The following is a 24066-nucleotide window of genomic DNA, read 5'->3' as shown; positions in this document are numbered from 1 at the left end:
CTAAGAAGGGGTTGCCTGTTTTCTGCCGCGACCATCTCTAGATGGATCAGACAGACGGTGGTATAGGCTTATTATATTTAAGGGTCGGGATCCCCCGTTCCCTGTTAAGGCGCACTCTACGCGGGCGCTTAGTGTTTCCTGGACTTTCCGCCATCAGGCGTCAGTGGTTCAGGTTTTCAAGGTGACTACTTAGTCGTCGGTTCATACCTTTACAAGATTGTATAAGGTTTATGCAGTGGTGGGATTCAGCCGGTTCGCACCGGTTCCATAGAACCGGTTGCTAACTTTCTGCAAGTTCGCAGAACCGGCTGAATCCCTGTGCGCGTCTGAGGACGCGCAGGACAATTGAATGTCCCGCGCTCGGGCAGACGTGGCGCCACGGCCCGCCCATTCTGTGACAATAGCGAATGAGAATTCGCTATTGTCACATGATCCTCCTCCTGGCCAATCAGGGAGCGGGTCCTCCCGCTTCCTGATTGGCCGAAAGGCAAACACCGTGCCGTTGGACGAGAAGGAGGCTCCGCGGGAGGACTCGGAGACGCGGGGAGCCGACTGCGAGACCGTCCGTGAGGTAAGTGCATGGGTCTCGCGGGGGGGATCGCTGGCACTCTGCAATTGGGGGCAATGTTATGGCTGGCGCTCTGCAATGGGGGGCAATGTTATGGCTGGCACTCTGCAATTGGGGGCAATGTTGTGGCTGGCGCTCTGCAATTGGGGGCAATGTTGTGGCTGGCGCTCTGCAATTGGGGGCAATGTTATGGCTGGCGCTCTGCAATTGGGGGCAATGTTGTGGCTGGCACTATGCAATTGGGGGCAATGTTATGGCTGGCACTCTGCAATTGGGGGCAATGTTGTGGCTGGCGCTCTGCAATTGGGGGCAATGTTGTGGCTGGCGCTCTGCAATTGGGGGCAATGTTGTGGCTGGCGCTCTGCAATTGGGGGCAATGTTGTGGCTGGCGCTCTGCAATTGGGGGCAATGTTGTGGCTGGCGCTCTGCAATTGGGGGCAATGTTGTGGCTGGCGCTCTGCAATTGGGGGCAATGTTGTGGCTGGCGCTATGCAATTGGGGGCAATGTTATGGCTGGCACTCTGCAATTGGGGGCAATGTTGTGGCTGGCGCTCTGCAATTGGGGGCAATGTTGTGGCTGGCGCTCTGCAATTGGGGGCAATGTTGTGGCTGGCGCTCTGCAATTGGGGGCAATGTTGTGGCTGGCGCTCTGCAATTGGGGGCAATGTTGTGGCTGGCGCTCTGCAATCATTGGGGGCAATGCTGTGGTCACTGTGCATTGAAAGGGGGGCACACTGGTCTCTCTGCATTGAAAGGGGGGCACGCTGGTCACTGTGCATTGAAAGGGGGCACGCTGGTCTCTCTGCATTGAAAGGGGGGCACGCTGGTCTCTGTGCATTAAAGGGGGCATGTACACTGGTCACTGTGCATTGAAAGGGGGCACGCTGGTCACTGTGCATTGAAAGGGGGCACGCTGGTCACTGTGCATTGAAAGGGGGCACGCTGGTCTCTCTGCATTGAAAGGGGGAACGCTGGTCACTGTGCATTGAAAGGGGGCACGCTGGTCTCTCTGCATTGAAAGGGGGAACGCTGGTCACTGTGCATTGAAAGGGGGCACGCTGGTCACTGTGCATTGAAAGGGGGCACGCTGGTCTCTCTGCATTGAAAGGGGGCACGCTGGTCACTGTGCATTGAAAGGGGGCACGCTGGTCACTGTGCATTGAAACGGGGGACGCTGGTCACTGTGCATTGAAAGGGGGCACGCTGGTCATTCTGCTGGGAAAGTCGGAACTGGTTACTAAAATTTTTGAATCCCACCACTGGGTTTATGTGGGCATCGTCAGATGCCTCTTTTGGCCTCAAGGTTCCTGCAGGCCGCTGTTTGAGGAGACTGTTGGTCTACCTCGAGGGTTTGTTGGGTAGGTCTCATCTGTTTGCTCGATAAGTCCCTTGATACTTCTGGTTGGCTCCGGTCGGGCCTTCTGGATTTTGATTTCTGTTCCCACCCCTCATTTGTGGCACTGCTTTGGGACGTCCCAATTTGATATTAATCAAGAGGACTACGTCTGTCAATGAGCGACAGAGAAAAATAGATTTTTGTAAGATCTTACCGTAAAATCCTTTTCTCTTAGCTCATTGACAGACGTAGTACCCGCCCCTCTATCATTGAGTTGGGTTGGGTTAAATTCTCTGACACTGCTTTGTGACAGAACTGATTTCCTGCAGCAGACAGGAAGAGGATATACCCTCTGGGACTGCCCCTATGGTGTGGCCAGAACGTTTTCCTTCTGCCTAGTCCTACTCCTGTAGAGGGCAGCATAACCCAATTTGATATTAATCAAGAGGACTACGTCTGTCAATGAGCTAAGAGAAAAGGATTTTACGGTAAGATCTTACAAAAATCAATTTTTATCATCGTTAGTCATTTAGGTCAACATTGGATCATTCCGAGATCCTCACTGAACTTCTGGAGAGAGTTTGCTGCACTGAAAGTAAAGGGGCTGAATAATTTTGCACACCCAATTTTTCAGTTTTTTATTTGTTAACAAAGTTTGAAATATCCAAAAAATTTCGTTCCATTCGTGATTGTGTCCCACTTGTTGATTCTTCACAAAAAAATACAGTTTTATATCTTTATGTTTGAAGCCTGAAATGTGGCAAAAGGTCGCAAAGTTCAAGGGGGCCGAATACTTTCGCAAGGCATTGTATTTAGAAGAAATATTTGGTGTGTAGATAGAAACGGAAATTTTTCCACCAATACGTCCAATTATAATGTGCACTCACCTGTAAACCTTTAGTTACAGAAAATAATTAGAAACAAATCCTTTAATTCTCCAACCAATGATAATAGGATGTTGTTAACCTCTTCTCTCAATAGCAGCTCCCAAATATAGAAGTAAAATGAAAAAAAAACACAGGTAGTGCAATATTGCCACAAAAGATACGTGTGAGTAAAATAAGTGAATGAATCCGTGAATTAATTAAAAATCCATTCATGCAAAACTTTGTGCACACATTGAAAAAAAGTGCTTGGGAATAAGTGACGTGCCAAACAGAATTCTCCCACCAGTGAAATTTGCTAAAATGCGCGCTTACCTGCAGCACATTGCAATGTGCTTTTAAGATATCTCTAGAAGTTCATCTAGTATTCATAGGGTGGTGATTTTCTTCACATCCAAAGCTCCCACATAAATAGAAAAACAAGGGAAATATAGTAGTATGAAGTATGAAATAGTGTAGTATAAAGTTAAAATGTAATAAATAAAAATATCTCATTTACATTACGGTAAGTATCTGTAAACAGGTATCATCTGTTCAAACGTGGCTCTCTCTGAATCTGACTCTGGCACCCAGCCAAGACAATCAGCTATTCGGATCACAGCAAGTAGATTAAAAAGCCGCCGTCTGACTCTGGCAGCCAGCCAGACAATCAGCGGTTCGGATCACAGCACGTAAACTAAAAGATGCTGTCACTAGCTCCTCCTACTTGTTGCACCACAGTCACGTAACTTCCTCAGGGTGAGGTGGTCTGAAGCCAATTTTTTTTTCACTTTTTTTACAAATATTTTACACATCTTTTGGACTGTGATTAGAAGTTTTTATCACAGTTACATTGGATTTTGGATTTATATTTATAGTTAACATGATTTTACTGATTGATTTATGTTATGTTTGCATAGTTTTCATTTTTTTATTGAATAGCACACAGGAATAGTGCACCACTTTTGTTATACATACATGCCTCTAAGTTAGCTATCTTAGTGGCTAAAGTTGTAATTTGTCTTTTGGACTCTTTTTTTTAAATATAGCCCCATGTCTAATAAATTCTTCTCTCAAGACAGGTTTGTGAGCCTCCCAAATTGTTAAAGGGAAAAGGCCGTCTGTGTCGTTTTCTAAGAAATAATTACGTAATGTGTCAGTCACTTTTTGAGTACTTATCATGTGGCGCGGATTAGTAAGTATAATCCTTTCCCGTCGGGTTTACCATGCACCAAGAGTCTGTTAAGGTTAAAGATTGGAGTAGGACTTTAATGCATTTTAGATTGCGATGTTAGACTGGATTTCCCAGATGAAGTGTCCTGGAGAGGATTTAGGGGAACGTTAAAATCTCCCCCAAGTACAATACAGCCCGATGGAAAGCCCTTCAGTTTCTCAATGAACTGCCTGCAAAAATAGATGTGCGGGATTTGGAAAATAAAAATTTGCTAAAGTTAAAGGAGTTGACCCCCATGTGCCCTTGAGGAATAGGAATCTGCCTTCCGGATCGGTAAGTTGCTGACTTACTGCTCAACCCTGCTGACTTACTGATAAGAATAGACACCCCCTTGGTCTTAGCTACTGGGTTGGTGGCATGGTAAACCTTAAGGAAATATTTATGTTATAGGTTTGGAATTTTTAAGGATTGAAAGTGAGTTTCTTGTAGAAAGACGAAAAGGGGCTTTTCATCTCAGAAGAGATGTTCGTTTTCAGGCATATTTACATACATAGTTACATAGTTAGATTGAAAAAAGACACAAGTCCATGTGACTCAACCAATAAAAAGCAATAAAAAACAAAAATTTAAAAAACCCTGACATTGTGAGAGATCAGAATAGGGCTCTGACCTAATGATGAATATACCATGGTTTTAATCTATGGTTATAATTTTGCGACTTGAAGGAGAGAAAAGAAAAAAAGGGTGTTCAAATAGCCCATGTAGGGTCAGGGGGTTAGAAAGTGAGTCAGAGTTTCTACCTGCGGAGGTTCTATGACAATTCCAGTAACTGTGTCCAAACCTGTACACACAATTACATCCACTTGTGGGGAGAAGTGAGAGGCGTTAGGAAAAAGATTGAAATGCTGAAAACCCCTGTTTTCTCTATCGTCCATTGACAGACGCAGCCTCTTCTTCATGAGCTGTGTGGGTTATGCTGCCACCTGCAGGAGTAGTCTAGGCAGTACGTTAGTACAAAGTTTTTACATATACATGCCCACGGGGCTGTCCCTCCAGACATAACCCTCACAGACACAGCCAGCACATCAGTTTGTTTCTGCCTAGAGAAGTAGTAGGACCTAGGTTTCCTGCTGGAACTCAGGTTTCAGTCTTTTGTATTCTTTTCAGAATATTTTCTTTTATTTCTCTTTACTCACTTGCTAGCTAGTGTTCAGGAAAGAATTTCCTGGTGATCTACAAGCAATGATGCTGGCTGGGGCTTTGCACTGGATAATCAAAAACCTTATGGTCCCGCCCAGCCTGGCCTACGAGCGTGAGCAGGTTATAGTCCCGCACTAGGCCTAGCCACGCCCGTGCCCCTTTTCTGGGACTCTCGGCTCTGGTGAGGGTCTTTCTCCCCCTGAACAAACTCCAGAAGCTGCAAAAAGCAGTCAGGTTGCTGATGGCGACTGATCAGTCCTCCTTGCGGGCCTGCATGAGGGCCCTGAGTCTGATGGTTTCAACCTTCGAAGCAGTCCCGTCTCGCTCAAGACCTTTGCAAAAGGAGATTCTTGCAAAATGGAACAGAGATCCTCAGTCATTGGACCAGAAGATTTGCTTGAGCCATCTTACAAAGTCGGCTCTTCACCTAACCTGTGCCAGGGCAAGTCCTTCCTGCCTGTGTTTTGGATGGTGGTCACCAGCCTGTCAGGATGGAGTGGAGTGCTGGGGAAGCTCTGTGCCCAGGGGACTTCCTTTGCGATCAGTATTCTGGAGCAGGTCTCCGGGTCCTCTTGCCGACGCCAAAGGGCGCTTTGGAGGCTCCTTGGAGCCAGTATCGGCTGATTTATGCCTTCTCTCCGCTCATACTCCTGCCGAGGTTTCTTTGCCAGGTGGCCATGGAAGGCATTCCAGGCGTTCTGGTGGAACCAGAATGGCCTCGGCGGTCTTGGTACGAAGACCTGGTAAATATGGTCGTAGACCCTCCATTGAGACTTCCTCTGCGGGAAGATCTACTGTCTCAAGGACCGATCTTCCATCCTGCTTTACGGTCGCTGGCTTTAACGGCTTGGCTGTTGAAAGCAAAGTGTGGAGGGATAGAGGTCAGTCTGACTCGGTGATTCCTACCCTTTTGAAGGCCAGGATGTCATCTTCCAGGAAGATCGATCTATCATTGCACGTAGAGATCGTACATTTCATGGTATGAATCGTTGCAGCTACACCCTCGCTTGTTTTCTATTGCTAGAGTTTTGGCCTTATTACAAAAAGGGGTTGAGCAGCACTTTAGCGTTGGGTACCAGGTGTCGGCCTTGGTTGTTTACTTTCAACGTCCGTTGGCCAGCGGATGACTTGCCGGGACGCGATGACCTGCTTGATTCGCACTTTCTTCCGGGGGTGCGTCATGTGGCTCCTCCGAGGAGCTCCCAGTTATCGCCATGGGATCTTAATCTGGTTTTGTCTGTTCTTCAAAAGCTTCCCTTTTAGAATATCAGGGAGATTTCTCTGATTTCCTTGTCAGAGAAGGTTCCCTTTCTTGTGGCTATTACTTCTGCTCGCAGAGTCTGAGTTGGCAGTGCTATCCTGTCCGCCTTATTTGGTGGTCCGCAGGGATAAAGTGGTCCTCCGGCCAAAACCATCTTTTCTCCCTAAGGTGGTGTTGGATTTTCACCTTCATGAAGACATCGTGTTGCCTTCCTTATGTCCTAAGCCTAAACATCCCAAGGAAATTGCCTTGCACTCTCTGGATGTGGTTTGGGCAATAAGAGTTTATCTGACGGTTACTGAGTCCTTTAGGAAATCGGACTCTCTCTTGGTCCTTATGGACGGTCCTCGCAAAGGTTTGGCGGCATCCGCTGCGACCATTTTGAGATGGATCAGGCAGACGGTTGTTCAGGCCTATTCACTCAAGGGTCAGGTTCCTCCTTTCCCTGTGAAGGCTCATTCTACTAGAGCGCTCAGTGCCTTTTGGGCTTTTCACCATCAGGCCTCAGTCTTACAGGTTTGTAAGGCAGCGACTTGGTCGTCTGTGCACACCTTTACCAAATTTTGCAAGGTGATCTGTTGGCTTCTTCGGATGCCTCTTTTGGCCGCAAGGTTTTACAGGCTGCTGTTTCATAAGAGAATGTTTTTTTATTATTCTCTTAGGGGTCTTTTACCTGGGTGAGCTCATGTTGTTTTGGTTGAGCTTCATGTTGGCTAGGTTTAGCCTTTGGAGTTTACGTTACTTTCTGCTTGCGTTTTTCCCACGCCCCATGCATATACTGCTTTGGGACGTCGCCTTCCGGCTCATGAAGATGAGGCTGCGTCTGTCAATAGACAAAAGAGAAAATAAGATTTTTGTAAGATCTTACCGTAAAATCTTTTTCTCTGATGCCCATCGACAGACGCAGCACCCACCCCTCTGTTGGAGATGGTTTTTTGTCTTCACTGCTTGCAACTAAACTGATGTGCTGGGCTATGTCTGTAAGGGTTATGTCTGGAGGGACAGCCCCATGGGCGTGTATATGTAAAAACTTTGTACTAACGTACTGCCTAGACTACTTCTGCAGGTGGCAGCATAACCCACACAGCTCATGAAGAAGAGGCTGCGTCTGTCAATGGACATCAGAGAAAAAGATTTTACAGGAAGATCTTACAAAAATCGTATTATTTTTCTGCTTGATTAACTTTTCTTCAATAAACGGCGTTTGTTTTTGATTTAAGATTGAAATGCTGAAAACCCTTGCAAGGGAAACCCTGTTATTTTTCTGCTTGATAAACTTTTTTTTAATAAACATGGGCTAGGAAAGCCCTTAAAAGGAAGAAAAGTGACTGTCTGTGTTCTTTAAATGCTCTACACTTGATGCGAGTCCCTACACTGTCCAGGGATTAAACCCGCATGTATATCTGACACCTCCAGGTTTTCTGCGGTTGTCTAGAACCAGCCTATTGGACTCACAAGGTCTCAAATGGCTCTGAATAATAGCAACTCCAGAGGGTAGGATCCTATTCAAAGACCCATTAAACAATTTGACAATATAGACTATACAGGTGGATATGAACAACCTATTACTCCATATGGACGGAATCAACTTTCGCTTAGTAATAGATTTACACCTCTTGAGGGATTTGATAAATCAGATGTAGAAGTTTAAGGTGAGTTTGAGGCCCCTGGCAGATACAACCCTGGGCAACAAGGATGGTTTCCTAGACCAGGTTGGAATTCTGGGAAACCGGTATGTTATTTTTAAGGGGACATCAAAACGTCAGAAGGGGAGGGCCAGGGGAGGAACAAAAGGAGGAAGGCAGAAACAATCCAAAGAGAAAGAGGTGCTGACAGATCAATGAATTTTTTACTTAAGTGGGGTTGAGTTAACAAGGGCTGAAAAAATTACTCTCAAAGGATTAAAATGTGCCCCATCACGTGGACTTAATGGATACATTTGAGACCTTTATTGACTTGCAGAAATTCTGGAGGAAAGGTACTTTTTAAAAGATCCCATCACTAGAGAGTTTAACAATGGTAATTCTTGTAATAAACATTCTGGCCTGACTAATGCCACAACATTTAAAACATTGAAATATACTAGAAAGTTTATCTGTTTTTCAAGATCTGGTAGCTAAAGATATGGGGGAATTAAAGATCAAAAATAAAAGGGATATAAATTTACATGAAGGTATACCAACCTTATGTAAGAGGAACAATCTGGTAATAGGTCCTGCTGATAAGGGGGGAGGTATTATTGTTTTGAACAAAACTGACTATGTTAGAAAACTTGAAAATATTGTTACAGATGACAAAATGTATTCCTTGATGAAGGACCCTACTCTATCTTTTAAGAGACAGCTGGGGACTATTATTCAATCTGGATATAGGAGTCGATTTCTAACCAAAAAAGAAAGGAACTTTCTCATCCCAAAAGCTCTTGGGGTGCCCATTCTGTATTGTTTACCTAAAATTCATAAGGACGCACAGAATTGACCAGATCAACCCATAGTTAGTGGTATCAACTCTGTTACGTTTAGGATTGGTAAATATATAGATTTTTCCAGCTACAGCCACTAGTGGGGGGCACCCCAGCATTTTGTTTGAAAGATATCACTTAACATTGTCTGGTGGCGACAGCTGATGTAGCTTCCCTGTATTCTATAATCCCACATAATTTAGGATTAAAAGCAGCAGAATATTATTTATCCAAAGACTCCTCCTTGATAGATCAACCAAGACAGTTTATTTTACAGCTCCTTTCTTTTGCCAAAGTGGGAGGAGGCTGTTGTCTATGATCAGACACCTTCTCAGTTGACCATTTGGAGGTGGGTACATAGATGATCTCTTTTTATGGAAAGGAGATGTTGAATCTTTGAGAATTGTTTGGAAGAATTGAATAAAAATAACTGTGGCATTCAATTGTCTTATGAATATAGTAGTGAGCTAATTAACTTTCTGGATTTGACCATCCGGAGATAGGGGGATCATTTTGTGACGTGTACCTTTTTTAAGGAAACCAACAGAAATAGATATATCCCCAGGGTCATCATCCATCTTGGCTTTAAGATTTTTCCGAAAGGACAGTTTTTTTAGAATTAGACCTATTTGTTCCAGATTTTAAAATGATAAAACCCAGTCACAGATTCTTAAACTGCATTTTATTGAAAAAGGTTATCAAGAGGAGAAATTGAATGAGGTTAATAATGATGCATCCAGAATTGAGTGTGACACTCTATAGAACAAATATCTTTCACACATCTCCCAGATCAATAGGGGCCATCAAATGTACTTCATCACCACCTTCTCTAATCACTATGTTCTAGGTAATAAACTCTTCCAAAAACACTGGAAATGTTTTTAAAATAAAATACAAAAGGTATTAACCACGCTAATGGAAAAGAAAAACAGCAGCAACTTCAAGTGTGACCACACCCTAAACAGAATCTCTATATTAAGTCGCGCTAGCTTGAATGATGGAAAATAAAGTCCATAAAGTCCATATGTATCAGGATCACAGTATTCAAACAGGCTCCCTATGGGTATACGCTTATCAGAAATGGTAAATCAAAAGGCAGGTTCTCTAGGATAAATCTAGTCCCCTTGATAGCAGACTGGAACCAATATTCTCGCGTTGATTCAACGGTATTGGATAAAAAATATAAAACGCAATAGCGTAAAACCCAACACAAATGGAAAAACTTAAAACACCAAAAGTTTTTCCATTTGTGTTGGGTTTTACGCTATTGCGTTTTATATTTTTTATCCAATACCGTTGAATCAACGCGAGAATATTGGTTCTAGTATGCTATCAAGGGGACAAGATTTATCTTAGAGAACCTGCCTTTTGATTTACCATTTCTGGTAAGCGTATACCCATAGGGAGCCTGTTTGAATGTTTTTAAAATGATAGGGTTTTGGGACCTATATGATCAGATTGTCCTAAAATTACATTCTGTAAAACTCAAAATCTCAAGGATCTTATTGCCCTTAATGTGATATCACCCCCCAAGATTTCGTTGAAGGTCTGAAGGGCTTTTTTTCCTTCTCAAAAATATAAAATGTGTAAGACCATAAGTAAAAATACTGTTAGAACAAAATCCTTTACTTCACATAGTACATCTTGGTTCATATGATATTGATCATATAAGGGTGTGGTTTATCTTTTACAGTGCCATTCAGTATGTGGGCAAGACCACTCGAGCATTGCAGATAAGGATCAATGAATATATTAATATATGTAAAGGTTTTAAAGGCCAAAGTCTGTCTAAACATTATCATACCCATCAGAACAGAGACCCTTCCTAAAATTAGTAGTCATTTTGTGAGAGGTATATTCAAACTTGAAACCTGCTGAATATTTCAACTCAAAACATTTAGGGCACATGGCTCTAATATAGAATTGGATTTAAATAGCTTTATTAGTAATAGTTATTGTTTATTAATTTAGCATTTTACAGTCAGGTCCATAAATATTGGGACATCGACACAATTCTAATCTTTTTGCTTTCAGCTGCAGACTTTCAGCTTTAATTTGAGGGTATTTACATGCAAATCAGGTGAACGATAAAACAAAAAAGAGAAAGAAGGGGGAGTGATTGATGACCAGACCAAAGTCTGTCAAGCACGACCCCAAAATACCAACTAAGGGCACTCCAGACAGATATTTGAAAAATGTGCAAGATTTTATTTAGGCACGTATGCCTTAGTAATTTTAGTGAACAGACAAGAGAATCAGGGTGGTGAACCAAACACTACATAACAACATAGTCATTAAAATACATAATTCTCTTGTCTGTTCACTAAAATTACTAAGGCATACGTGCCTAAATAAAATCTTGCACATTTTTTCAAATATCTGTCTGGAGTGCCCTTAGTTGGTATTTTGGGGTCGTGCTTGACAGACTTTGGTCTGGTCATCAATCACTCCCCCTTCTTTCTCTTTGTTTTATATGCCTCTGCTCGACCAACGGTCATCATCCAAGACAGATTCCTATGTAGGTCTATTATATATGGCTATCCTTACTCTCCCTAGTGGACCCCTGATTGAGGCCCCTTGTGGAACACAACCTCTTTCTTTTTTGAAAATCAGGTGAACGGTCTAGGAATTACAACCGTTTGTATATGTGCCTCCCATTTTTTATGGGACCAAAAGTAATGGGACAGATTAACAATCATAAATCAAACTTTCACTTTTTAATACTTGGCTGCAAATCCTTTGCAGTCATTTACAGCCTGAAGTCTGGAACGCATAGACATCACCAGATGCTGGGTTTCATCCCTGGTGAATCTCTGTCAGGCCTCTACTGCAGCTGTCTTCAGTTCCTGCTTGTTCTTGGGGCATTTTCCCTTCAGTTTTGTCTTCAGCAAGTGAAATGCATGCTCAAACTGATTCAGGTCAGGTGATTGACTTGGCCATTGCATAACATTCCACTTCTTTCCCTTAAAAAACTCTTTGGTTGCTTTCGCAGTATGCTTCGGGTCATTGTCCATCTGCACTGTGAAGTGCCGTCCAATGAGTTCTGAAGCATTTGGCTGAATATGAGCAGATAATATTGCTCAAAACACTTCAGAATTCATCCTGCTGCTTTTGTCATCAGTCACATCATCAATAAATACAAGAGAACTAGTTCCATTGGCAGCCATACATGCCCACGGCATGATACTACCACCACCATGCTTCACTGATGAGGTGGTATGCTTTGGATCATGAGCAGTTCCTTTCCTTCTCCATACACTTCTCTTCCTATAACAAATTGATCTTGGTTTCATCTGTCCATAGGATGTTGTTCCAGAACTGTGCAGGCTTTTTTAGATGTTGTTTGGCAAACTCTAATCTGGCCTTCCTGTTTTTGAGGCTCACCAATGGTTTACATCTTGTGGTGAACCCTCTGTATTCACTCTGGTGAAGTCTGAAGTCTTCTCATGATTGTTGACTTTGACACACATACACCTACCTCCTGGAGAGTGTTCTTGATCTGGCCAACTGTTGTGAAGGGTGTTCTCTTCACCAATGAAATAATTCTTCGGACATCCACCGCAGTTGTTTTCCGTGGTCTTTCGGGTCTTTTGGTGTTGCTGAGCTCACCGGTGCGTTCTTTCTTTTTAATATTCCAAACAGTTGATTTTGGCCACACCTAATGTTTTTGCTATATCTCTGATGGGTTTGTTTTGTTTTTTCAGCCTAATGATGGCTTGCTTCACTGATAGTGACAGCTCTTTGGATCTCATATTGAGAGTTGACAGCAACAGATACCAAATGCAAATAGCACACTTGAAATTAACTCTGGACCTTTTATCTGCTCCTTGTAAATGGAATAATGAGAGAATAACACACACCTGGCCGTAGAACAGCTGAGCAGCTAATTGTCCCATTACTTTTGGTCCCTTAAAAAGTGGGAGGCACATATTCAAACTGTTTTAATTCCTACACCTTTCACCTGTTTTGGATGTAAATACCCTCAAATTAAAACGGAAAGTCTGCAGTTAAAGCACATCTTGTTTGTTTCATTTCAAATCCATTGTGGTGGTGTATAGAGCCAAAAAGATTAGAATTGTGTCGATGTCAGTGACACCTATTAGTGCCCATCAGTTCCGCTTATCAGTGCCCATCAGTGCTCATCAGTAAAGCCTCATCAGCGCACATCAGTGAAGGAGAAAAACTACTTTCTCTTACGTCCTCCGACAGTCGCCGCCTCCTCTAAGTCATCACTCTTGGGTATTGTCTTCCCATCCGCAGGAATAGCTAGGCATATAGACTTAGTCCAAAGACAAAAGGCATTAGCATATACACACCCATGGGGGCTGTCCCATCTGGTCAATACCCCCCCTGCATCACCACTCCCAACTCAGTTTTTATCTGCCTAGCGTCAGGAATAGTCAGGCTTACCTTGTGCTGGGGCTTCAGTCACAGCCTTCCTAATCTTTTATTTGATTTTCTTTGAAAATGTTAGTTTTTTCTCTTACTTTACTAGCTGTTTATTTTGTCAGCTTCTAGTGTTAGTCTTCTCTTCGGATGAAGATGGATCATGCGGTGCTGGGATTCGGACTGACCGCCCTGGTTCTCCAGAGCAAAAGGGTCAGATGGACCCCCAGCCCGCCATCAAGCATTCAGCTATGGTTCGCCCTGGCATTACGAACGACCCATCCCTGTTCGCTACAGGGATGCAGCCGTGAGGTGGCTACCTCACAGGACTCGTCTGTGGTGCTGCAGCGTAATGTCCCTGGCTCACGGCACTCTGTCAGATGAGGACAGAGGCTTTCCGTGCTTAGAGGCTCCCCACGCCATCTGGTACAGGTAAGTACTTCTGTGTGGGGCCTCTGTCTGGGGTGGCAGTCTGTGTTGCTGTGTGTTCCCCATGTCTGTGCCTGTGTGACTCCCTGTGCGATCCCTGTGGGGATCGCTTTTGCAGATACTGTGTGTGCCCGGGGGTCCCTGTCCCTGTGTCACTTAGGTGCATTGTTGGGGGTGCAGACGTTTCTGATTGTGCGGCGACCGCAGCAGCGAATTTTCGCGCGGTCCGCCATCTTTACTATGGGCCAACATGTGTAGCTCCTCTGGGGCGATCCTGCATGTTATTTTGGCACCATTCGCCGCCAATTTTGTAGGCGGCGGAACGATTGGTCGGGCCGCATGTCGGCGGCCATTTTGGCGTAGCCTCCAATGCATCCCTATGGGGCAGCCATTTTCCCGGGGTCTGGCATATAGTCCAGGCTACTCCAGCAGCGCTTCCTTTCCATCAGCAGCAGGATATCGGTAGCAACGCTCTGCAGGTTATCACTCTCAATTTCCCTCTGTGCTATCGCTTCTAGCTCAGTTTCTTTTCTCCTTTGGGGGTCTTTTATCACTGTTGCAGTAGCGGTGGGCTGCGCACACCGCAGCGTTTCTTAAAGGGGACAGTACTTTGTATTGCACTGTAGTTTGTTCTGATAACTTGAGCAATGGATTCTCAGGAAAGCAAGTTTCCTCCAGCTTTAGTGGGGGGCCCCAGTTCTCCTGTGGGCCCGCTGCGACCCGATCTGGCTGCTGTGGTGGCAACTTTGGTGGCAAATATGGAAATGCTGATGTCTGAACGTGCTGCGAGAAAGAGGCCCAGGTTGTCTCTCTCTTCTGATTCAGTTGGGGATATGGCTGCTGCTGCTCCGAGCGTGCCCTTCTCAGGGTCCCGCTCATCCTTGGATCCCCCGGGGTCTGAGGGGGAGGCTGAGATGGAGGGGGTTGATACCTCCTCCCCGGGGTCGCCTGAAGAACGGGCGACCATGGATGAGTTGATTGTGTCTGTAAAGGACGCCTTACATTTAGAGGATGAGCCCTGTCCTCCGGGCGTTGTGTCCTCATTTGGGACGCACAGGACCCGCAAGTCTGCGCAGGTTTTCCCCTGCCCAGCGGAATTAAATTACACTGTTAATGAAATGTGGCGCACGTTGAAACGTCCATTCCTGGATCCTAGTCGGTTCAAATTACTTTATCCTTTTGCGCTGGCTACGGAATCGCGATGGTGTGTGCCTCCACAGGTAGATCACACTGTGGCCGTGTTGAACAAGGCTACCTTGGTTCCTACCGAGGATACCCCGGTTTTCCGGGATCCCACGGACCGGCGGTTGGAGTCTCTAGCTCGCCATTCCTATACGGTGGCGGGTTCGTTGCTCAAACCCGTTTTCGCGTCCGTTCTGGTGGCTCGGGCGGTGGCTGATTGGACTAAGATGCTTAGGAGCAATCTCGTGTCTGATGATGTACCACCTGCCCGGCTGGAAATGGTGGATCAGATCCACCAAGGAGTCATGTACTTGTGTGATGCAGCATTGAATGAGGCCCCCTTGGTGGCTCGCCTCTCTAGTGTCGCGGTACTTAACCGGCGACTGATATGGCTGAAGAGCTGGTCGGCCGACCAGTCCTCAAGGAAAACTGTTGCTGATTTTCCCTATGTTGGCTCTCGCCTTTTTGGCGAGGCGTTGGACACCCTGGTGAAAGGCGTCACGGGGGGCAAGAGCAAAATGCTGCCCCAGAACCCGAAGCACAAGTCCTTTCGAGGCAGGCGGGGTTCTGCGCCTAGATCCACTCAGGGGTCCTTTCCTGCCTTTCAGAACTAATCCAAGGGCAAGCCCTTCAAGGCCCAGGGCAGTCAGGCCGGTTCTGGGCTCAGTTCCACACGCGGGCTCTCCAGACAGAGATCCTGGCCAGGTGGGACGGACTGCCTCAGTCCTTGGATCTGGATGTCTCCTTGAGTCATCAGACCAGATTGGCTCTTCTGTGGTGGCTCCAGTCCCCGTCGGTGGCGGAAGGCAAGTCCTTCCGTCCGCTGGTGTGGGCGGTGGTTACCACGAACCCCAGCCTGTCGGGCTGGGGTGGAGTCCTGGGCAACCTGTCTGCCCAGGGCACTTGGTCGGAGGAGGAGTCCTCCCTCCCGATAAATGTGCTGGAGTTACGAGCGATCAAACTCTGTCTCTTCCAGTGGTCGGACCGTCTCCGGGGCCTGCCTGTCCGCGTACAGACGGACAATGCTACCGCGGTGGCTTACATGAACCACCAGGGGGGCACCAGGAGTGCTCGAGCGGCCCGGGAGGTGACCGACATTCTGTCTGGGGCCGAGACTCATGTCCCGCCGATCTCAGCTGGTCACATTCCGGGTGTGGAAAATTGGCAGGCCGACTATCTGAGCCACCAGACCCTGGACCAGGGGGAATGGTCCCTACACCCGGAGGTCTTTCAGATGCTGTGTGCGAGGTGGGGATCCCCGGACGTGGATCTGTTCGCATCCCGGCTAAACCAAAAGGTGGGAAGGTTCGTGGCAAGAACGCGCGATCCGTTGGCGGACGTCTGGGATGCCTTGGTGGCCCCTTGGCATCAGTATCGTCTGATGTACGCCTTTCCTCCGATTCAGTTGCTATCCAGGTTCCTCCGCAGGTTGGCCTTGGAACCACACCTGGTGATTCTGGTGGCTCCGGTCTGGCCTCGCCGGTCCTGGTATGCCGACGTTGTTCACTTGGCAGTGGCGCCTCCGTGACGTCTGCCTCTGCGGGAAGATCTCCTGTCTCAAGTTCCGATCTTCCATCCTGCTTTACAGTCGCTGGCTTTAACGGCCTGGCTGTTGAGAGAGACCCGGGTCTTGAGGAACAAGGGTCTCTCCCCTGAGGTTATCCCTACCCTGTTTAAGGCTAGGAAGTCCTCCTCTGGTAAGATCTATTACCGTACCTGGAAAGCGTATTTCGCCTGGTGTTAGTCCAGGGGGTTCTCCCCTCGTTCTTACTCGGTGTCGAGAGCGTTGGATTTCCTCCAGTCTGGGGTGGACCAGCGCCTGGCGCTGGCCACGATAAAGGGCCAGGTGTCTGCACTGGTTGTCCTTTTCCAACGCCCTGTGGCATCTCATTCTTTGGTGCGCACCTTCCTTCAAGGTGTGCGACATTTGGCTCCTCCCAGAAAGGAGCCCTTACCTCCATGGGACTTGAACTTGGTTCTGTCCGTGTTGCAGCGTGCTCCCTTTGAAAACATCAGGGAGATATCGTTGCCTCTACTGTCGAAAAAGGTTGCTTTTCTAGTGGCGATCACTTCGGCTCTCAGGATGTCGGAGCTGGCGGCGTTGTCTTGCCGCTCCCCTTACTTGATAATTCACAAGGATAAGGTGGTTTTGCGACCACCCCCATCCTTCCTTCCCAAGGTGATCTCTGAGTTCCACCTTAATGAGGACATTGTCCTGCCTTCGCTTTGTACGAAGCCTAAACATCCAAAGGAGGTTGCCTTACATTCCTTGGATGTTGTCAGGGCGATCAGGGTTTACCTGTCGTCTACGGAGTCTTTTCGGAAGACGGATTCCCTCTTTGTCCTTCCTGAGGGACCTCGGAAGGGCATGGCTGCGTCCGCAGCAACTATTGCCAAATGGATCAGACAGACCATTGAGCAGGCTTATGCCTTGAAGGAACGGGTTCCGCCCTTCCCTGTTAAGGCGCACTCTACCAGGTCTTTGAGTGCATCCTGGGCCTATTGGCATCGGGCCTCGGTGGCCCAGGTGTGCAAGGCGGCGACTTGGTCGTCGGTGTACACCTTTTCCAAATTCTACAAAGTAGATGTTCTGGCATCAGCTGATGCTTCTTTTGGCCGCAAAGTTCTCAGTGCGGCAGTGCCACGATGGACCCTTGACTTTTTTCGGGGTCCCTGGCTGTTGGAATTTGCTTTTTTGGCCTGTTGCTCCTGTTGAGCATTGTTTTTTCTGTTGCCCAGTTGGTTCTCTTACAGTGCATGTAAGATTCCTTTCTCTGATGTGGGTACTGCGTTGCCTTTTCTACGGTTGCGTCTCCCACCCCTCATGTCTATACTGCTTTGGGACATCCCAACAGTGATGACTTAGAGGAGGCGGCGACTGTAGGAGGACGTAAGAGAAAATGAAATTTTTGTAAAATCTTACCTGTAAAATTCCTTTCTCTGAGTCCTCCGACAGTCGCCGCCCCCACCCCTCTTTTGGGGTTCTTATTACCTACTGCTATGCTACCAAACTGAGTTGGGAGTGGTGATGCAGGGGGGGTATTGACCAGATGGGACAGCCCCCATGGGTGTGTATATGCTAATGCCTTTTGTCTTTGGACTAAGTCTATATGCCTAGCTATTCCTGCGGTTGGGAAGACAATACCCAACAGTGATGACTTAGAGGAGGCGGCGACTGTCGGAGGACTCAGAGAAAGGAATTTTACAGGTAAGATTTTACAAAAATTCAGTTTTTTTGCAAAATTTTATAACAGAACTAAGAAAAAGGTGGGGTTTGTTTTTTCAAAATTGTTGGTCTTTTTTTGTTTGTTTGCCAAAAAATAAAAAAACAAGTGCTGATTAAATTCCACCAAAAGAAAGCTGTGTTTGTGTGAATCATTTTAAATAAAGATATCATATGGGTACAGTGTTGCATGACTACTCAATTGTCATTCAAAGTGCAACAGTGCTGAAAGCCTGGTCAGGAAGAGAGTTAAAGTGCCCAGTAATAAAGTGATTAAACTTCTAAGCAAAATATGGAGCTATCACCCTTGTGCAGTATATGTTTACAGTTTTATCTACCAAAGGATTTTTACTTCTCTACACCCAGTTTTGATATGTACAATATATCTTCCACAGTGCAGAGACAGGTAACATATTTATTTCTTGAATCAGAATTTAGCTTTCTATGTCATCATTTAACTTGCAGACATAAGGCAGGCCAAAGAAAAAAAGCTTGCATCCCACCCACGGAGCTATTGTATTCTCCTGGCGGGTAGGGGGCAAAAGGAGCCTTTCCAGTCAGGAGAACACAGTATTTATTGCTAGTGGCTATAGCCGCCGGCAATAATCGCATGTAAAAAAATCCAACATGCTGGTTGTACCCAAGTCTATAGATCGACTTCAGTACAACCAGCCTGCCCATAAATGAATTGAAGTTCAGCTGCTTCCTGCTAAACCAGACAAATTTTGATCTTATTATGGCTGGATTAAGTCACATTTACTTCACACAGGTCAACTTAAAACCCACTATGCTTCTTCTCACATGATGTATCCTCGAACACAAAGGTTTATGAACAATTTAGGGTTTTAATTTGTTTAACAGTAAATAGCTGATATACCAAGGTTTTTAGTTTGTTACCTTATTACTTTTTGTTGGACTCATATTTCATTGGCAAATGTGTGCCAGTTTTGGTGGGGGGGGGGGGGGGGTATTATTTTCAGAAATAACAGGTCACTTTTTAAAATCTGCTCACATGTTTTATTTTTTTTTTTTATCTGTGCTAATAACAATTTTAGTGTATTTTGTTTACTAATAAACTATATTGTCAATAAATCCTGTGCAAAATCAAGAACACTTACATAATTTGGGTTAGTTATGTAATTGTAAGGGGGTGGTCTTTAATGAACATTTAAGACTGCAATGTGTATTTAATGTCACATCTGAGTTGCCAAATAAGGGCCTTTTCACAGAAGGGAAAGGGTTCTCTCAACTCTTCTGTACAAAACTCCTGAATAAATTTAGTTTATGTGTGACTAGTGAACTCCCTTTTACAAATGAATAGAGTTGTTGAATTCTCCCTCATTAGTTTTTTTATTTCCTTTTGCAGATGGTTCCATTCTTGACCAACCTCCAGTCACAGTTTACAATCAAATGGAGACTACTGAAGAGAGTCCATCATCTTCCACCAGAATTAGGAAGTGTTTCTTTCGAAAACCAGACAGTGAGATCAGCAACTTGGCTCCTAGCCTAACTCCAGCACTGCAGCCAACAATTTCTTTAATATCTGTTGATAACACTGATGCTCTCAGCATTGAATCTCTTACTTTGGTCCCTCCTGTTGATCCATTCAGTATTCACACCCTCAGTTGTATTTTGGAATCTTCACTGGAATCTGGCAATGACCTACAGAAAGATGAAAATGCTAAATTTAACATCACAGAAAATGCTGATGGCAACACAGTAGAAGATGATGATAGACTGTAACAGCATAATACAAATTAAAATATGTCCTTTGAAAAATTCATATTGTCAGGATTATTGAGTCTTGCAAGTAAACAGAACTTATACAAATTTTTATTTCCTTTTGGACTGAGGAATACGTGTAGAAATTGCCTGGATCCCTCCCATTACTGTCGCCTAAAAGCCAATTCTAGATATTAATGCACATCCATGTTTAAGAGCTACTGACCTGTTTCTGAAAATGCTGCATTCAGTCTTGCTATGTAAATGTCTACATGCTACTGTGTCAATGGCAAATATTTCTAGTAGCAAACAGTTCAATATTCTTATCAGCTGTAAAAAAAAAACACTCTTGTTCATCACTTTTTAAAGCCTATATTTTGATAGTGAATTCTTTTTCCATAGCTTAAACACTTAATCAATGTAGGCAGCTAAAATAAGCTATTTTAAAGGAGTACCCCATGGTAACACTATTGGGCATATTCAGTAAAGAACTAAAAGAAAAAGGAAAACCCATAACCAATTAAAGGTAATCTAATGTATGTGACTATACTTTACTGACTGGATTTGGTTAATGAACTTTGCACATCCTCATTACTTCCTGTACTACCCTACTCACCTACATGAGTGCGTTAATGTGTATTGCTCCCATGCCGTCAATGCAGTAATCTGGTGCTCAGAGCACTTTTCCTTCAAGTCTTGTTTCTTACCATCTATGTTGTATGTCAGACATCGTTTTCAATGGTTGTCCGTGGGGTATTTTCTGAATAATGGGCCAGATCATGTATATCAAGAATATTGAGTATGGAAAACCTTGAAAGGAATCACTTGAAACAGTTCTATTGGCCCAACATATCAGAGATGGGGGAAATAAAAACCCTAACCACACAGACACACTAACGTCTTAAAGTTTTGAGAAGTTAAATCTTTCAAGTTTTGTCTGTGTGTGGAAATATATTTTCAATTCCATATGATTTATTTTAAATATTTACCACATTACATTATTTTTCAGCCATATACAGTATGTTGATGTTAATTTATGTTTTCATAGGAATCATACAAGTTGAGAAAGTGTTCAATTACCAATTGAACTTCCCATTCATGAGCCATGAGACAAGGGAATACGTTTTTTGAAGAACAATGGGCATTAGGATTTGTGTTTATTTTGGGGTTGATTGCATGTTGAGAATCTAATAAAGTTGACCTTATTTCTGACAAGTCAGTTTTTTTTTTTTGTTTTTTTTTGCGTAATAAAATATGCTGTATATTTTGTAATAAATAGTAAATTTGACTGTAGTTTATTTCTTCAAAAGGCTTTTTCTAAATAGTTATTAAAGCCTATCTCTGCATTGCCCCACATACACGAACACACACTGCAACGCTAAATGCTTGTTAAGTACATGGGGGGATTTAAAGGCTAAATGCCCTGGTTTGGCACTCTCCTTTTCTCCCTCTGGTGCTTCAGGTCATGGGAAGCCCCCCTCAGCATCTTCACTTACAATTCAGGGCTATTAGCTATGCATTGTATGTGGAGAAAGTGTCCGGTACAGTTTCCAGGAGCATCTTAGGGTGAAGACTACGCAGGACTGATCACACAGCTGGAGGGATCCTGCTGCATTCAGGAAAAAAGTAATAAATAAAATCGGCGCTTAAATCACAAATGTAATATATAAATGGGTGTAATATCCAACACAATCAGAAACTGTAGTAATTGGAAGTAGTAATTGCAAAAAACACTCACTAATATATAAAAAAAAGAAACTAAAAAGGAGGATTATAATGGACGCATAAAAAAAAAAAATACATTGGTGAGACAGATATTAAAATGTATATGTAATAAACACAAATAAAGTGCAATCAGTGTAAAGCAAAATAGTCCAAAATGGTTTCAAAGAAAGGAAAACCACAAAATGTGCAGGTAAAGGTGAACTGGAATCAGTGTCTATAAAATCCGTGATGATCATCAAAGTGAAAAGGATGTATTCCGTGTGGCAAAGAGATTCCCAGAAAGCCAGCAAATACTGAACCACCTAAGATGCAATGTCTGCTCACCTCACTGAGGATGAACATTCACATTCCAATTAATCCAACTTAGGAAACAGGAATCCTCCTCATGAATGATGATAAGTCAAAGGCAAAAGCCGAGATGGAGGTCTTCATGGAATTAATTCCTGTAACAGTGGCGAATCCTCCACAGCCGCTCATGCAAGAAAAATGAAGGGCTCCATAGTGCAGTAAACCAGAGTATAATATTTATTAAAAAGAACCACTTACATTAAAAATCATGTAGTGATGAATAAAAACGGAGACCAGCAGGGTCTCTAGGAGGTATATTGCTTGAAATAGTAAACTTCCGGTTTCTGCCGAAAACCGGAAGTGATGTCACAGGCTCCTACCGACGCGTTGCGTTACAAATGACGTGACTTTATCAAGGGCTAGGCCTTTACCTGCACATTTTGTGGTTTTCCTTTCTTTGAAACCATTTTGGACTATTTTGCTTTGCACTGATTGCACTTTCATTGCATTTTCCCTCTACGCCAGTTTCTGGAGTTGGGCTTCAAACGTTATTATTTGAAAACAGTATCAGTATTAGAACCACTCCATTAACTAACAATTAGCAGTGTGATGTTTTGCATATAGTCAGTGAGAGAAATGATTTTGTGACAAATGCGGCCAAATGAGCCCTGGTAGTCTTTATTTTATTTTTTTATTTTCTATCTTTGTGCAGCAGTATCATAATGCAATGTCTTTTTAAATATGAAAATCTAGGGGCATATCCTATCTAGACTGACCCAGACTTGCTGTAAAGGGTGCCTACTAACTCAATAAAGGTTGGTACACTCATTCTAGTTCTTGCTCAGTTAAGTGAGTAGTTGCTTTGTTGTAGGTGACTGGTGTAAGAACACAGGGGGTTATGGTCTGGTATCATCAGTAACACACCTCCATCCCAAAACATACATAGAAAAAGGGGAAAATGGGCCGTGGGACTTTACATGAGGTGAGTACATGTGGCTGGAAATAAAAAACAAAATAAAATAAATAGCTTTTATTGCAATAAATTGGAAGTAGATAAGAAAAAAGACATCATGCGCTGAGACGCATGGAATGCCAAACTGGTAATGGGAACAATGCATAACATTCATGGTAGGGAATCACACAATGTATATATCATAATAGTACAGTATATCTCAGTCTCAAAAATAGCCATAAATACATATATCATAATAGATGAGTATAATGCATCTTGAACTGACGCGTTTCACGAGCTGTATGCTCGCTTCTTCAGAGTAAATGAATAAGAAATATGTCTAAAAAGAAAGAAACACACATATATTGGAGAAAGAACAAAAATGATTGAATAAAGAAAAATAAATAAAAAATGAAAAAGTTTTCTGTAAATATGAGGGACTCAGACTGCCAGATATTCACAGGCCAGTGTATCTGGAGTCAGAATGGGCTTAATGAGGTTGCGGTGGGGGATGTCTGACCCAGGAGCTGAAGGGTCCAACTGGAGCAAGCCAACAGTGGGGCCCATGGTGGATGGATGGTGGATGTGTGCAGTAAGAGAGTAAACCTTCCAAATCTGTCATAAAACTGTAAGTAAAGTAGTATAGTATATAATACCGTATTTTCCGGCGTATAAGACGACTGGGCATATAAGACGACCCCCCTAATTTCAAGTTAAAACATAGGTTTTGGGCTATACTCACCGTATAAGACTACCCCCCTTCCGAAGCAAGGCAACACCATTGAAAAACATCAGATTTCTCATAGATCTCCAAGGTACCCCAAGTACTGTAATACATGTAATCTCTCATAATATCTCCAAGGTACCCTAAGTATAAGTATTTCCTGTAGATGTAATCTCAAGACGCTGGCTGTGTGGGAATCCTGTACCGGTATACAGTATGTACCGTAGCTTCGGCTACATACAGTATACCACGGTGAGCCAATCACAGTGAGTGATGTATTCTATTATTGAATGCAAAGCCTGCTCAGATTGGCAGAGTCAGAGAGGCGGGCTGATTTTACTCTGCCAATCCGAGCAGGCTTTGCATTTAATATTAGAATACATCGATCTCCCTGATTGGCTCAGCGCGGTACACTGTATGTAGCCGAAGCTACGGTACATACGGTATACCGGTACAGGATTCCCACACAGCCAGCGTCTTGAGAGATTACATCTACCGGTAATACTTATACTTAGGTTACATTGGAGATATTATACTCGGCGTATAAGACGATCCCCCATTTTTGGGGGATT

The 24066-nt window shown here is 44.1% G+C and overlaps 1 protein-coding gene across 1 annotated transcript in view; it reads left to right on the top strand.

The window, feature by feature from the left end:
• CLEC16A (C-type lectin domain containing 16A) overlaps positions 1–19841 on the top strand; it is a 1483716-nt gene extending 1463875 nt beyond the window's left edge. Inside the window, exon 24 of the mRNA XM_082262146.1 lies at positions 19450–19841. Within this exon, the coding sequence (XP_082118272.1) occupies positions 19450–19826 (377 nt within the window). The 3' untranslated portion in view covers positions 19827–19841. The remainder of the gene's footprint in view (positions 1–19449) is intronic.
• Positions 19842–24066: the final 4225 nt, after the last annotated feature.

The sequence above is a fragment of the Pelophylax lessonae genome (assembly GCF_965119305.1).
Source record: "Pelophylax lessonae genome assembly, chromosome: 6".
NCBI classification, from domain to species: Eukaryota; Metazoa; Chordata; class Amphibia; order Anura; family Ranidae; genus Pelophylax; species Pelophylax lessonae.
This window is presented reverse-complemented; position numbering and strand designations above follow the sequence as displayed.